The sequence below is a fragment of the Streptopelia decaocto genome, assembly GCF_964273445.1.
Source record: "Streptopelia decaocto genome assembly, chromosome: 3".
NCBI classification, from domain to species: Eukaryota; Metazoa; Chordata; class Aves; order Columbiformes; family Columbidae; genus Streptopelia; species Streptopelia decaocto.
In genome coordinates this window covers 115985199-116002275 of record NC_138656.1, presented here as the reverse complement: position 1 = coordinate 116002275, position 17077 = coordinate 115985199, and the positions used below count along the sequence as shown (strand labels likewise).

General features: G+C 38.7%; 1 protein-coding gene across 1 annotated transcript in view; it reads left to right on the top strand.

The window, feature by feature from the left end:
• The window catches only part of LOC309438077 (uncharacterized protein), a gene marked incomplete at its 3' end in the record, with an annotated part of 52175 nt that overhangs the window by 24522 nt on the left and 10576 nt on the right, over positions 1-17077 (top strand). Inside the window, exon 9 of the mRNA XM_082048984.1 lies at positions 13981-14011. Within this exon, the coding sequence (XP_081905110.1) occupies positions 13981-14011 (31 nt within the window). The remainder of the gene's footprint in view (positions 1-13980; positions 14012-17077) is intronic.

The window sequence follows — 17077 nt, the reverse complement described above, 5'->3', positions numbered from 1 at the left end:
AGAGGCCACCTGAAATGATTGTGTTAGTTAAATGCAAACCTGAAGCTTAGTGTAGCGTCTGGAAGAAAGACTGACGTTAAGTACTTAAGAGGGGCCTATAAGAAAGGTGGGGACAGACTTTTAGCAGGGCCTGCTACAATAGGACAAGGGGTAAGGATTTTAAACTAAAGGAGGGGAGATTCAGACCAGACATGAGGAAGAAATTTTTTACAATGAGTGTGGTGAAGCACTGGCCCAGAGTTGCCCAGAGAGGTGGTGGATGCTATGATTCCATGATTCTATGGTTCTGTGACAATAAATAGGCTTGCTATTACAAATAGCAGACAAGAAAGTATAAAAAACAACTGCAGGCAGCGCATGTTCAGTGCGGATTTATGTTTACAGAGGATAATAGAACAAGAAATTAAATATAAGAAAATTCAGAAGAAAGAAATGAGTCAAGGTTTTTCATAAGAAACATAGCCCAGCTACAAAACAATCACTGTTTGTATAGGATAAGATAACTCTATATTATCGGCAAACACCATGTAGTGCTAATGATATGCAGTAAACATCCACAGAGGAAAAAAAAAAGTTAATGATCAATTAATGAAATAAATACCTTGTGTTAGGACTCTCTTTTCTTTCACTGAGCCTGTTTTATGGTTGCGATTTTCATTCCCCCACAAAATTTTTGTACTTTTATCTCTAAAGGAACAGAATCTTAAAAGTTAATTCTTTCCTCATATGTCTTTAAGGTTACATGGATAATGACTGAGAAAGAAAATATCATACAGTTCATCATATTGCAACATACGAATGACTGGATCTGTATTGTTTTTATTTAAAATATAATACTGTGTTTAAAGTTTGATTTTGTTATTTTGTCGTTTACTCTGAAAGACCAATTTCCTGTGAAGGGGTAGGGGGTGCGATTGGCTCCCAGAGCCAATTCATCAGAGACTAAATTTAATATAGGAAAAGTCAATTTAGGTAAACAGCTGTGTGGAATTCTTTACATCTGTGGATTCTGCATTTGAAGTTTCAAAGTTTTTTCCAAGTTTATCGTTTAATTGTAAGTTACTTTTCATTGTTCAGCAGTGGTTTATAAGCCTTAAAAGAAAAATTAAAAGCATCTTCTCTAAGGAAAAAATACTTCAAAATAAAATGACCCATTTGCAGGGACTCCTAGAAATACTGTCATTACTCCATGAAAAAATGAAGCAGCACAAGCCAAGACTGTTAGTTCAGTTGCACTGACACGAAACTGTCCAACAGTCATACAGCTGTCCCTAGGGGGAGCAGGTCTGTATTAATACACCTGTGTAGGTATAAAGCCTTTCTGTCTGCATGTCAATGTGTGTAGATTTGAAATTGCAATCAGATGACACACCCTGAGCACTTCTACTAAACTCATCTTAACAAGATAAACAGAAAATTGGTGGGTGTGCAAAATGTGTCTATGGCCATTCCACTCTGCTCGGAAAAGGGATCACAAAATCATAGTCACAGAATCATAGAATAGTTTGGGTTGGAAGGGACCTTCAAAGCTCATCCAGTGCCACCCCTGCCATGAGCAGGGACATCTTCACCCTCTCAGGTTGCTCAAAGCCCCGTCCAGCCTGGCCTGGGATGTCTCCAGGGGTGGGGCATCCACCACCTCTCTGGACAACCTGGGACAGTGTTTCACCAACCTCATTGTAAAAAAATTCTTCTTCATGTCTGGCCTGAATCTCCCCTCCTTTAGTTTAAAACCATCACCCCTTGTCCTATCATATCTAAAAAGTTTGTCCCCATCTTTCTTATAAGCTCTTTTAACTACTGAAAGCCCTCAATAAGGTCTCACCAGGGCCTTTTCTTTGAGATATGGGTGGCTGCTCTCCATTAGAGGGCAACAGGACACCATGCTCATGGGAGAATTACTGTCTGGAACTGCTTATTAGCAGCAATACTCTACACTGCTCTTGGTGGCCTCTGTTTTTTCTGTGCTAAAAAGTCTGACCTGGGTTTCATTCCCCATGTTTGGTCATTCCTGTGGGCTGGAGATGAAGCTGTGTGAACAAAGTGCTTCTCTGTGCCAACTGCCAAAGGTAACATCTCACCTATGCTACAAATTATGGTCGGTGCCAAATCTCTACTTAGGCTGGAAGTGGTCCCCTGAGACATTTTGAAGGATCCATCACATGGAGCTGAAGCTTATGCCACAGCTTTCTGCACTTTGAACAGGGTCCTCCATGGGATGGGTCAGGGAAGGATCTCTGATCTGCTGCCCTATGGTGCCCTGCAAAGAAGCCTCTCCATGCAGATGGAGTCTGGGATGGCTCACTGGGTGTGTCAGGTACACGTGATGTGAATACCCTGTGTCATTTGTCCCTTTGATTTGAACAAGGACAAGACAAAAGGGACACCTTAAAAAATATTTGGACTATACAAGTTTACTGAATTAGCCTCCTCCTCCACTTCACAAGAAACTTCAGCTGGCTTAACTGTCTTTACGTGTCTGAATTGATGCACAGATTTGACAGCTGAGCATCCTCACCCTCAACCAATGAACTGTTCCTGCTGCAAACATGGAGGTGCCAGCAAGAGCAAACCAGTCTAAAAAGCTTCATTCACCTATAAAAATTATTGCCACTGGATGTCACCACCATTGCAGACTTGCAATAGAAAGGTACATATACAAATATATGTGTAAATAGTTCGAGCTTTGAATTTTACACTGACAATAAGTCTGATCCTGCTGTTCTTTAATCCCAATGCCAGGGTTCGGCTGACTGCATTCCTGGTGTCCATGGCCAAAGTACATAGCCTTGACTCCTACTATACCTTTGACTCCTACCATTAGGAAAGAGCAGAGGAAAAGTCTGTAGAAAGACAGAAAATTAAAAATAGAGAGGCAGGATGGTTCTGGTAGGGTTGTTAGTAGCTCAACAGTTCAAGAGGAAAACATCAACATGGAAATGTATCAAGTCCTAAAAGAAAAAAGGGAGAAAAAAGCCAGGGAGGCAGGTCAGGAGCTAGTTGGGAATCAGTAGGTTTTAGGGCAAGTCATCAGGGCCACAGTTGTCTACAGAAATGGTGGAAATTGATATCTCAGCACCACTTCTAGGAGCTGAGGAGGCCAAACAGTCCCCTTGGTGACTACTCTGCCAGCAAAGATTCTGCACGGTCGTGAGCCCATTAGCCTCAAAGCTTGTCAGACCGTAGCCACCTTTGCATATGATAAAAATCATATAAATCAATAAATAATTGCTTTATATTTTGTATCTCTTACTTGAACAGTTTGTGCCTGACTAAAGATGCCAGAGCAAACGGACTCAAGAGAGAGATTGTAACATGAGACCAAATGAAGAACTAGGAAGCCGGAGGCATCCACTGGACTTCCTTCCAAACTACATGACCCTCATCCTGGCCCACATATTTGACCAATGTCGTTGTCACTGTTCATGGTTTTCCCTGTGTTTGCTCAGGTCTTTCACAGAGAAGTCAGGGACAAAGAAAGAAAATGCAGGTTTAGGAAAGAAAATCAAGGGAAGGAGTTGTAATTTGCTCTTAAACCCAGGCTTTCAGATGACGACATTCTTTTAAAGTAAATATACATTAACTTGTTTATTTGATAAGCTGAACAGAGCTTGTGATTTGTTGCTTGGCAGTAAAAGTATTCTTGGAGCAGATGAAAAATGCCCTGGTTGTACAACAAGAAATATGAAAGAAAAATTACTTTGGCAAGAAAAATTACTTTGGCAAACACAAAGTTTCCTGGTAAACACTCCCTGGTTGTGTGGGAGTGGTACTTCACTGACCCAAAGTGTTTGCTTTCCATAGAGCAAAGGACAAGCAAGACAAAAGTCCAGGAGACTATAATCTGTAGATCTGTCATATGAGAATGTCACAATGTAAAAGCTTTTTCCTATTTCTCTCCTAAGGCTACACACATATGCGGATGCCCCAGGCAGTGAATTTAACCACCTAGTCACGCACAGGGTCAATGCAATAAATCTCCATGCAAATCATCTTCACTACAATACAAGACAGGATGAATCTATCTGCAAGATTAAAGATAGCAATGAGATGGCACAGGTGCATTTGAGACTGATGAAATTCACCACCGATACTTAAGGAGCTAATTGAACAAATCTTTGAACCATGAACAACCATCTTCATGAAGGCAATCACCTCACAGAAGAAGTAATTTAGAGCTGAATGTGGTACTTTTGTCTAAAAAGGGAACAAAAGGATCTTTTCAATCATTGTACCTTTGGACCATGTTGACTTGGTTTCATCCAGGGAAGAATTCTGGATCAAATTATTGAAAAAGCAATGCATGAGTCCATAAAGGCTTCATTGAGAACAAAAGACATCTAATATTTCAAATTTCCATCAAGCAAGCCTGCAAGATGAAGAGGTCTCACAGTAGCTAAGTCCTTATAAGGGAACTTTTACGTTTCACTTTACGTACACGAGCAGAAATGTGAAGCAAGTTACTTGCTGTTCTGGTGTGCAGGCTACTGACACATAAGAACCTGCTTGTGTTCGACTGGAGCTAGGCAGAAGAATCAATATTAAAGGAGAATAATTATGTTGAGTGACTGGATATGGTAAAATAAATACAACCAGTAAAACTGGAAAATGACAGGTGTGCTTTGGGTTGCAATGGCATCCACACCTACCATATCAGTAACACCATGTAAGGACAAGATTGCCTCGGGAGCGTTATCAGAAATATCAGGTTTTGGATACTAGAAGCAAAACTAGGAGCAAAGAGGAAAATGTCATTAGGGAATGACTCCATATCTGAGAATTGCTTAAGCCGAGAAAATGGGGTGTAAAGGCAGAGAAAAGGTGGACTCAAACTCAGAAAAATGGAAAATAAGGAATAAAATTAAAGAACAATAGTAAGCAAATCTTCTGGCAGCAAGAGAATGGACACATACAGACATCACTGATGGCGACCTGTGGACCTAAGGCCAGCAGGACACTTGAGGGTCTCCTATTGGACAACCCATTATACTTTACATCAGGTCAACATCTGGCAGGGTGGTAGGGGGATAGTGTTGTGTTGCAGTATTTATAGGCTTGTAATACTGTGTCTAGATCTTCAATTAGATTTAAGAGCTAAAATTACGTTTTCATAGTTGTACATAAACATCTGCATAGCTACATAACTGTCAACTAATATCAGTAGCTTGTCCTTTTGTTACTTGTATTATAGATTATTTGGATTTTTTTTAGATTACTGACCAAGATAGTTGGCCACTTTGCTTATTACCTCAAAGTCTGTTTACTAAACAATAAACACAATGAGTTGTCTAAATTACATCTCAAATGTCTGATCCAAAGGGGCAGCATCATCCCTCAGCTGTAACATTGATAACTGGCAAAATGAGTAAACTGAAAGCAAAAGACAAGACATATTTTGACTTTAATAAGACTTTTGATATTGACTTATGTGTCATGACACATAAAGAAAAAGTGGTTTAGATTAAATCTCCATGAAGGGAGAACACACTTAGATGAAACTCAGGAAAGTTTCAATTCACATCTCACTTTGATAGGAAGGATTGGTATCAGGTCTGAGGGCTCCCATGTTGTGTGAGGCCATCACTATTTTTTATTATTTACTTGCACAGTTGAACAAGGTGTTCAATTCTCAAAAATTTTACTGGCATCAAGCTGGTTGAGGTTCCACATTACGCAGGTTATGGGACTAGAATTCAAAAAGAAGGCCTCATAAATTGGAAATGTTATCTGGGTTAGTAAAAGATAAGACAACAGAATAACAAGGTATATGAGAATAACAAGGTATATGAATGTGAATTGGAGGGTGGCAAGACAGAACAAAATGTTGAAAAAATTGTGGATAAGACATCAAAAAAGGCAAGTTTTTCTCTGACATGTATTAACCACCATCCTATTAGCAAGACCTGTAAGTTAATTATTTCATTCATTAGTAAGTCCTAAGTTAAGGTACTGATATTCCAAATAAATCTATAATATATCATTATGTAAATATTAGTGCACAGATGACTCAGTATATAACAACTATGTTGCATTTTCTGGAAATTCCTGGCAGAGTTTTTTAGAACAGTGACGTGCAACTTCAACTTTATGTTGGGCTAAGTAATTTACGTGAAAACTTAAAATATTACATGGCTGCAGGAAGCAAAAAGTGGCTTCTTTCTTGCAGACATCTGAAATTTTCAGGGCTTTTTCTATGATAATCCCAGTAGCATCATTTCTCTATCTAGAGCAGCACTTTATATCAGACAATGGGAATTTTAGTGAGGATGTATTTGGCCCATACAATATGTCAAGACTTTCTTCAGTTTCTCAAGGTGATTTTGTTCAGGGAAGGAGAAGGAGTAGCCAGACCAACATGATTAGATGGTCAGGATAAAATGCAACATGCAATATAATAATAATAATCAAAGACAGAGTTCTGGGTGGCCCCTACACTGTAGTTCATCTTTCAAAATAGAAATGATCCATAAATCAATATTTCTCCTCCATAAAGCAACAACCCTTGAAAAATGACAAATAAGAAAAAGGTAAAAAAACAACAAGCTTCTGTAGCAGAAAGCTACAACCAACTATTTAAGTTTTCACCCAAATGTTTTAAATGGCAGTTTTAGAACTTTAATTGCACTTTAAACAAGAAGCCTGAAAATTCCCCATTTGGGACTCCCATAACTGCTCTTGAGCGGTCCCAAAAAGCAGTAAAATATGTTCTCTATATTTTGTACCCAGTACATTTTTTCCCCAAGATTATGAGATGCTTCTTTGACAAAGTGATTAAAATAATTGTCTGGTAGCTATTTTTCAGATCTGGATACAAACTGTTCCTTTCTCCTACAAGACCTATACAAATGTTTAAATCAATCCTATTCTCAAACCTCTCTCACCACAGATGAATTGAAAACTGTCCAGGGTTGTACTAGAACAAAATATTCTCAAAGAGAAACATGAATCTGAAGCATTATTGAAAAAGAACATGAGAACCTGTTATCAGGCAATACCCTAACCTTGCAATTGCAGTGTCAAATTGTGACTGTAAAAACTAAGTAAAACAGGTAAATGTCTATTGAAGAGTGTCTTTAAGAGAGACAAATTCAAAATTAAGGCCCAGAATTTGGAAATGAAGTGTTTGATCCTGTAAAGATGATTAAAACAATTTTACCTTTTCCTGTGCTCTTTTCCTGCAGCCCAACCAGGAACCTAGAGGTGGAACTTCATTTGAAATAAATAAATAAATAAAACATTTCTCTCCCACTTTCTCCAATGCTTCATCCAGTTGGGAACAAGGTGCTTAATTTCGGTCACTTATGGGAAAATCGGAGACAAAGAAAAGTGCAAGTAGTCCTTGGATCTTCATCTCCGTCACAGTTAGTAGCTACATGAATGAAATACTTCACTTGTTGTGAAGGAAAATTGAATGGATCCCTCCCCTCTCTGGGCATGCTGAAGAACATGTCCCTCCTGGAGGAGTGCCCTAATCCTCGTATCATCAGGGATTACGAGTGACATGAGGGTTGAACATACCCTCTTTGTCCCTTCTCGTTCCTCTTCCCAATGACTTCTGGAAGTGTTTAAGATGCTCAAACACAAGTGTCTAATGACATATTAGATTACTCAGTACCTATAGTGCCTCTGTGTGGGGCTGGCAGATGGTTTGTGAGAGATCCATAACCTTCAGCACTAGAAGAAAGAGGCCAGGAAAGACCTACATGGTATCCACAGTCACTCTGGTCACCTGTATCTGTGCAGGGTTTGCTTATTCTAAAGCAACGCTGGAAAACACCTACACTGCTTCCTAAGGGAGTGTCTGAAACACGAGGCTGCAGACTTTATATCAAGAGAGGAGAACAGCCTCCTCAAAATAATGCACTAACACCTTTTAGGGAGCTCTCTAAAGAGCTGCTGTGTCTTCTCTATTAAAATGGGGGGAATTAAGCCACATTTCACGTAGCCTGCTTGGGTACTTTAATCTTTTTCCAGCAGGAGAAAGGAACAGTGTGTATCCAGCCGTAAAAAATTACTTCCAGACAAAACTTATTGACTAATGTGACCCAAACTCTCAATAGTTTCAGGGTAACTAAAACAGTGCTCTTCATATAGCTCACAGTTTTCCAAATGAAAATAGAAAATAAACCCTCTCCTATTTCTAGAAATGAACATTCTGGGCCAAAACCCGTAAAACATTTGTTCACAGCTGTGGACTGACTGGAATCTTTCTACTCTGAGAAACTGGATTGTCACTATGTCCTCAGTCAAACTACAGTTCTGCTCTCTCTGAGTGCAAAGTCATCTTGCCCCTTTTTCAGAAATTCTTTTCTTGCAATTCTTCACAGGACTAAAAACACACAGATTCAAAACATCCAGTCACACACTAGAGCAGAATTTCCTTTAGGTTAGACCACCCAGATAAGGTATTCCTTTTCCTCAGAAGAGACTAGTATGTAGTTCATAAATTTTCTAGGTTGACAGAAAGCTTGTTATGCCTTGTGAAGATTAAATGTGCATCTTGTCAACACCACTATCTACCCCCTCTCTGTAGGCTCTACTCTCTAAGCATCAGTGAATGTCAGCCTAGCTGACTTCACAGTCCAAGCTGACATTAAAAAGTGGCATACTCTCAATATCTCCACCTTTGATGTCAGAGGCAGGACATCAAAGATCTGCTGCTTCCAACATCAGAGATTTTTTTTTCCAGCTCTAGGTTGACTCCAGCTGATGTGTTCCCCCTCTCTAGACCACAATTTTGCTCTTTGTCTGGCAAGAACCTTTGACTTCTTGGTTTGAGCTGGATGGATAAGAAATCGAACTTGGAAGAGCTTCAACCTGCAACGGATGGCCCTAGGCTATTGCTGCACTGTTCTCATAATGCTGATCATACACTTCTGCCCTTATACTTTGGGTTTTATGAGTTGCTAGCCCTGTTCCTTACCCTACTCATTTCCTCTCTGCACACAGCTGCAGCCTCAGCAAATCCACATCCACAGGCGTTACCACAAAACCAGTCTCTCCTGGTGCTCTGCAACTGTACTGATACAGCAAGGGACAGGATTCCCATCCCCAAAATCCTAAGTGTAAGCAAAACACTAGCCAAGGGTATTAAGCTGTTAAGAGCTGAGGACTGGAAAAGAGAGCTTGTACCTATTTCTTTTTGCACCTGCAGGTCGTATAGCCAGGAACTTTTCATGGTGACTTATTGCCAGCAGTGGACGTGAGGAGAAAAACCTGTCTGCTGCTTTAGGAGCTGATTGCCAAATTGCATGTTTAGCTGCTGATTGTGTGGTCAATAGATACAAGAGAGCAGAATTTAGCTCTAACCAGCTAAGCAGCTCACTGCCAGGTGTTCTCTACAGAGCAGAACTACAGATGAGTGTGAATTCAACAGTCACTGTGCCCTTCAATGGCCTGTGATGCCCCATTGCACAGCTCAGAGTACACCTATATCTTCCTTTTGCATGGCTATCTTTTTACATCTCATTTCTTTCCCCTTCTCCTCAGAAATTCCTGCTCATTGTGTTTTTTATTAAGGTTCTACCATGTCTCAATATCTACCAGGCAAACTTAATAGACATGTCCATTCATGATCCATTTTTGATACCAATAGGATACTGAAGAATGTAAGAACACGAGTCAAAGTTGGAAACTTAAATGAGACATGGTTACTAAATGTACCTAAATTTGGAACAGTAGGTGAAACAAAACCATCAGGCCCACATCTCTGAAGATAATTGTTCTGAACAAGATAAATTTACTAGTATAAACATGATTTATGGGACATCGGTCACACAAGGAAAACAGAAGGCAGGGAGTATTTTTTTACTATGGTTCTAAAATAATTTCTGGCTGCTGCAAGTTCAGTTTTGCACCCTTTTCTTCTCTCTATAGATTCATTTTGGGATGACTGGTCCAAACTAAACTTGCTCATAAGTAACAGCTACTCACATTTTGTTACCCTCCATTGCTGAAGAGTTGGAGGTAAGATTCAGTTCTCCTGGACTGAAATATCTGTTATGTATACTAATTGCTCCAAATCACTTTTATTGTTAGTTGACAAAAATAAATGTGTTTAATACCAGGTATGTGTGGTCTGTTTTGGGGTGAGGCATTCAAGGCAATGCACATCCCATCTCAGAAGTGACTGTTTTTCTCCAGTGGCTGTAAAGAGAACTAATTTTAGATGAAGGCAGCTACACTATAGATAAATACAATTTAGTAAATTGAAATAGTGATTTAAAAGACTACAGTGGGTACATTGAATTACAACAACAGTATTGTAAGCCATGAAATAAAAGGTACAGACATACACACTTAAAAAACAGGGATGCCTTGAGTGCTACAGATCTCATGTGGTTTTCATTTGGAGATTCACCTGAATCTACAAAGTTAGCTTTTCTAAAAAATTACTCTGGGTTCCTCTACTTGGTGGAGCTAGGTCAACAAAGACAACAGAACCTGAGACACAATAAGCCTGCTGCAATGTAGATGTCTTAACATGAGACAAGTGTCTCCCAAGACACCCCTCATTGACTCATCTAAGCATTTAATACAGTTGGGTGTCCAGAACCTGCTGAGATGACTCAAAGTGTCCTGCCAGTCCTCCAGGTACAACTGGGAAGGGTGTGGGTTTTCAGTATGTCCTTTGTAACATCTTCAGCACTGCAGCATTGTCTTGAACATCTTGCTTTATATGAAATGGTGCCAAGTGCTTCCATATAGGCTGCTGCATTTAGACTTAGGTCTCCACTAACCTGGAAGATCTCCTTCTCTGTGTTGGGATTACTAGCTCAGATGCAGAAACCTCCGTTTTAGGTAGTCTCATTTAGTTATACAAAACTATATCTCATTACTTCTTTCAAAAGAGTCTATACATTGATTTATGGAGAAATGTATGTATTTGCCTTTCCCCGCCTTGACCATGGAAAAGCACTAATGTAAGCACATGTGCGTAGATATCGTTGATACTAGTGTGAATAACTGGATACTTTCCAATATCAGAAACCTGTAAAAGACGTGTATCAGTTTCAGCCAGGAAACATTTTTTTCCTTACCAATTATTTTTCTGCAGTTCATTAAATAACAGAGTGTTCCAGGTTCTCCTTCCTGGACTGTGTGTACATTTTTTATCAGATCAAGTCTCTCTAAAAGGGAATGACATTACAAGATGCAGAAGCCAGAAATCTACACCTTCCTTTAGAGTACTTTTTCTCAGGGTCTTGTTCATATGATTAAATAATCTCTCTTGCATTTTTTTCCATCTAGCCCTCTGATTCCTGCATGTCAAGCTGTGGAATGCCTCAGCTTCAGCTGCATGTGTGGAGAGCCCTCTCAGTCAAAATATACCATGAATGGGTATGTAATATGCCCTCTGGTTATGTAGGTTAGATTCATCTTTTATCAAGTAGTTCCCATTTCAGAGTATCAACCTCTGTGCTATCACAAAAAAACATGAGGAGCTGCTCCACAAACATGGTTGGCTGTGGGCAAATGCAGTTAGTTCAGTAATTATTATGAGTCAAACTGCAATTAATCAGCAATATCATTTCCAAATGATTCTTCATGCTGGGACACTGTGATTTTAAATTGATATTATCTTTATACTTCTCTCACTGCTCCAAGTGTTTCTCTTTTCCTTCCTGCAACCAGTCCAACAGGTTGAGTCTGTGCAGGACTCACTGACTTGCAAATCAGATTTTCCTGTTTTCTTCTACATTTTTACATGCTTTTCAGTCTCAGTAAGTTCAAGATATTTTTTACCAGGTGGTCACTGATACAAGACCAACATTCTTTCTGTGCCCTTTACAATGAGTCTTCGGTACACTCCTACTCCAAGTGTATGGGAAGGTTATAATGCTTACATATGGAAAGAATTTAGGGCTGACACTTTTTTAAAGAATCCATGGCTGCAGTCCCACATTGTCGTCACTATAGTTAGTTTAGAGAAACACCTTTTCCCAGCAAATACCTGTAGCAAATAAGAAAGGCATGCATTAAAAACTTCAATTGTATAGCCTGTTTTAGTCAGACATAGTTATGGCTGAAGTCATTAACCAATGTAAACTGAAGCTGAGCTCTTAAAACCATTTTTATCCATGAGTTAGAAACAAATATCTCCAGATTGCCATTATATTTGACATATTTATTATAATTTGGACTCTGTGTTGCTTTGTGTCTTTCACTATTAGTTGAAAGTAAAGGGATGTATTTTCCATTTCCTTTTTTTTTTTTTCCCAAAATAGTTCATTCTGTAAATTATCTACATCCAAAGCCAATCTGAATTTTGAGAAATTTTGTTGTTGTTTCCTTACTTTATTTCCTGTTGTCCAGATTTATTTCAAATAACGGGTTTGTTCTAAAACATCAACTGGGCATAACTATGTTTTGTTCGGTTAGACAAAATTCTCACAAAGGAAGATATATCTGAAAAAAAAGTCTTGTTCCACATGAGGATTCCATGCAGAAGTCTTCTGTGTTCACTTTCTTTGTATCCTTCCATATTGATTGCTGTTAATATTCACTTAAAACAGACATTAGTTTATCTGTTTTATGGAAGATATATGATTGAAGGGATGTAGCTTATCTGTCTTATTGACCTGTATCTGATAGTTTCTCTAATCCTAATCTAACATTTTAAATACATTAAAGATACTGTTTCCTAAAGGTGACTTGAAAAGCAGGATTTAAGCTATCTACAAGAAAAAGTCTAGCTCAAATGCAAGTGCTTTCATGATTGAGTTGTCCCAGGAGCTGGAAAGAATTTTACCCCAGATTTCTTATCTGAAGGCAGAAACTTGATATCCCATAGTATAGATTTGGAAAGTATTTCTAATTAATTACTAGATCTAAACTGTAGCTGAAGTGCCAAGCTGTATACAGTTAAAAATGAGCAAGGCTACATTTTTACATTGCTCAATTTTGCCACATTTCAATGGAAAAGACTGAAAAGACAACGAATACATACATATATTGAGCTTGGATATGAAAAGTGCATTATTTTAGTAATTAAATAATTTTCTAATCCATTTTAGACTTCATGCAAATGACTTCCTCAAAAAACTTTCTTTAGCCAATTTCACACAATAGATTTTCAAAGCAGTTTTTGAATGGTAAGACTAGAAAAGAAAGAAGTTTATTACCAAAGGAAACCATGAATTCTCCTTGCTGAAAACTTCTAAGAATCACATAGAAAGCTTGTGTCAATCCCAGCCTATTTATAACAGACTCTGTTCTGGGGGCAGAAAGGAGGGAATAGGCCTATCAGATTTTCTAGTTGATAATTTCTTAAATTATTCTATTATACCACACTTCTTAGTGTGCTTAGTTCCTGCTTCAAATGTTCTTAATTCAGCCCATTCGTCTGAGATCCTTGACTTCCAATGGCAGAAATCACCTTCTGGTTACATCTGCCTTGCCCGCTGGCAGCTGAGAGTCTGGGCAATGAGTCTCGAGTAGACGCTTCACTTCTTGTCAGCCAAGCTAAGGGAAAATAATCTCACTTCAAATCTGGTGGCCAAGTGTTTGTTCAATAAAACTAGCAAATTAACACATGCTCAGTGGGATTTCTTAATGTGGTGATCATAAGAAGTGATAGATTAGCCAAATAAGGTAGAATAATATTTGACCATTTAAAAAAAAAAAATGGTATTTATTAACAGTTTTTTAAGTACCATTATGCTGGGTTTATTATAAGTTTCTGAATTCACTTGTGAAACCATAATTCTTTTAAAAAATATATTATTTATAACTAAGGACCAGACTAGTACTTTAGAAAAATGAATCAAATTGTATGGGAAATTAAAGGTTTAACCTGGCTAGTCCTTAAGGGTAGTGGGAATAACTAAGATGATTATACTGAGAATTTTATCTCTTATTTTATAGATTTCTAAGATGACCTCTGTTCTTGGGGGAAGAAAAAGAAACCACAAAACCAAAACAAAAACAAACAAGACCACCACTGCTTTCTATAATCCCTCTCTTGTGTTCTGCTTCTAGGGTGCCGATCTCTCTACGGAAGAATGTAAGAGTAATGAACTCCTGTTTACAAGTCCCAATAAGTTAAAAATCTCTCTTTTCACTTCAAATCAAGAGATCAGGAAACTCCTTCCTATTTTGTAGGCTATATACAAACATATTTACCTATTAAATCTGATTATGAGAGGATTTGTCTGTGACAGAAATGAGTAGTTCATAGATTGTCCTGAGTTAGAAGGGAGCCACAAGGATCATCAAGTCCAACTCTTGTCCCTTCATGGGACTACCCCAAAATTCACACCATATGTCTGCTCTCGGTGGTTGTCAACTCCCGATGGCCGATCACTATGCTCCTCATCTTCAAGGCTCTCATCTCTTTTGTGAAACTTCTTGAACCACCACTGCACTCTACATTCATTAGCAGTTCCTGGGTCAAATACGTCGTTAAGGTTTCAAGTTGTCTTCACTGCTTTACAACCCATTTTGAAATCAAAAAAGAAAATCACTTGACTTTGTTTTTTGTTTAACATCATTTCCATAAATATAAAATAAACAGCAAGTAATAAGTCAGTAACAAAAAATCAAAAAACAAAACAAAACAAAACAGACATAAAGTGAGAAAAACACATTAAAATAATGTATAACACAACCACATTTCTTTAAGAATGTATTCCAATATCATATGGTAAATTTCAACAACGCAAAACCCGTGATTACTTTTGCACCAACCTAAGACAAAGCTCAGTAGCAGCCACTAGGACAGGACCAAAATAATCTCAGGATTGAGAAGAAGTCCCTTTCCAAATCTAGCTCATAGGCGATGGTTTGTGTCTTTCCCAGCTGCTACTCATCCCTCAGCACTGCAGATCTGATTAAGCCACGTTCATCAGAGGCTTAACCTCAGCCAGACAAGTCAATGCAGCCCAGTGAACAAGGAGTAGCCTCATTGCCAACCTGCAGATCTGTGTCCAACAGCGGACCTGAAAAAACACCTGTAGGCAATAGTGCCTGAAATGTCACCTTTGTAAAGTGAAAGCAAATTTCAACCCTTGAAGACTACAGCTGTGCCACAGTGGGCAGCAATCTAATCTGCTTGGACTGAAAGACTCTGGAGAAAAGCCATGATGAGGAGTTTTGCTATCCAAAGACTGAGGACAGACATTGTGTTTCTCTGAGGAGTTTGGATTTGCTCTATATGCTGTCCCTGATGGCTCAACACATCCCTCCTCCAATTCACAGAATCACGGAATCAGAGCATGGTTAGGGTTGGAAGGGACCTCTGAAGATCATCTTGTCCAACCCACCTGCTAAAGCAGGTTCACCAGGGCAGATCACACAGGAATGTGTCCAGGTGGGTTTAAATGTCTCCAGAGAAGGAGACTCCACAGCCTCTCTGGGCAACCTGATCCAGGGCTCTGGCACCCCCAGAGTAAGGAAGTTTCTCTTCATATTCAGATGGAACCTCCTGTGCTTCAGTCTGTGCCCATTGCCCCTCATCCTGTCATTGGGCACCACTGAAAATAGTCTAGTCCCATCCTCTTGAAACCTACCCTTGAGATATTTATAAGCATAAGTTCAAAAACAATGCTCCAGTATTATCACGGTGCTGTATACAAAATTTATAATTTGCAAGTCACTTATGCCCAGCATCTCAAACCCTCGGTAACCCAACAGCCTTCAAAGACACTCAGCTTGTGCGTTTGTGTGCCTTGCCTTTGCCTGGGCTAGCTTTTTCTTTTTTGTGTGTGTCATTTACTCCCATCTGACAGTAACTATTCAAATTATTACCCTGTTGGTTATCTCCCTAATGATAATTTTAACCTGCATCAGAAGTGGAAGGTGAGTTGTGTGGTAGAAATTAATAATGTTCTTTTTTGCAAAAAAAAGTTAGCTAAAAGGATGAGATCTGCAAGGTGTTTTGTACAGTTAAGAAAAATACCTATGAAAAGCCTGAAGCACACAGATCAGCATGGATTTTAATTAAAGTCACTAGCTAAGTTGTCGTTAACTACAGTGGAACTGAAGAATTGAAGAAACTTCAATTTTGCCTTTATTGCTTGACCGCAAATGAGATTTTGTAGTTCAGGTATACTTAAGGGCTGGAAGAAGAACTTCCACAGTCGAATCTCAGTAAGATTTATTTTTTTAAGCACTTTACATAGATTTATCTTTAAAGAAATACATGCATTTGCAGGAGTCCATGGGACTTTTTCTTTTTAATTTAAATTACTCCACCCCTTCAGGGAATCCACATGAGGAAAAGGGAATTGATATACTAAATTGCTCTTGTACCAGGGTTCCGGACGTCAGTTTTATTAATCTTTGTTTTCTTCCCAATTATTTTACCCATAGCCCATGAATTGTAGCATATCTGACAGACATTCTTTATAGAACAAATGAATTTCACTGTTTAAACAGGTGTGGCACACTTTAAATAAATGCTTGCAGTAGCTTTATTTCATTTTAACAGTACAAATAAAGCTCAGGTGACTGTAGCAAATTAACAAAAATTACTGAGTACAGTGGATTGGGTAAAATAATGAAACTATCTCCCAGGATATTGAGTATCTGGAGGTGCTAGACTGTCTCCCTTCATAGTTAAGAGAAGTGCAGTCCCAATAACTATGGTAGATAGTTTGCTAGGCTTTCTGATGGTGATAACCCTGGTCTCATCAAAGTTGCCACAAGCACTTCAGATTAAAAAAAAAGCATTCTTACTCTTATCTCAGAACATGGAAGGATGTGGGAGACCTTATCACACGTGACTTCCCGTAGTGCTGCCCGCTATACAAATAACGAAAAAAAAGCAGCTGTGTTAGAAAGGAATTATAATACAATATTAAAATGCTAGCAACAGCTTATAGCTGCAGAAATACAGCAGAAAATAGGGAAAAAATGAAACAACTTTGAGTTGTTGTATGGAATGCAACTTCAACTCAGCATAATGAAAATGGTGCTCACTGCAAAATCATCACAGCAAAGGCAGCAGTGAGGAAGGGAACTGCAAGAAAAGAATGAGGAGATGTGCAGATACTTTATGACTTTTGAAAGACAACAGGCAGCACAGAAGGAAGAACACATTGTATTTAAGTAGAGCAGCTGAGCATTGAGGACTTGT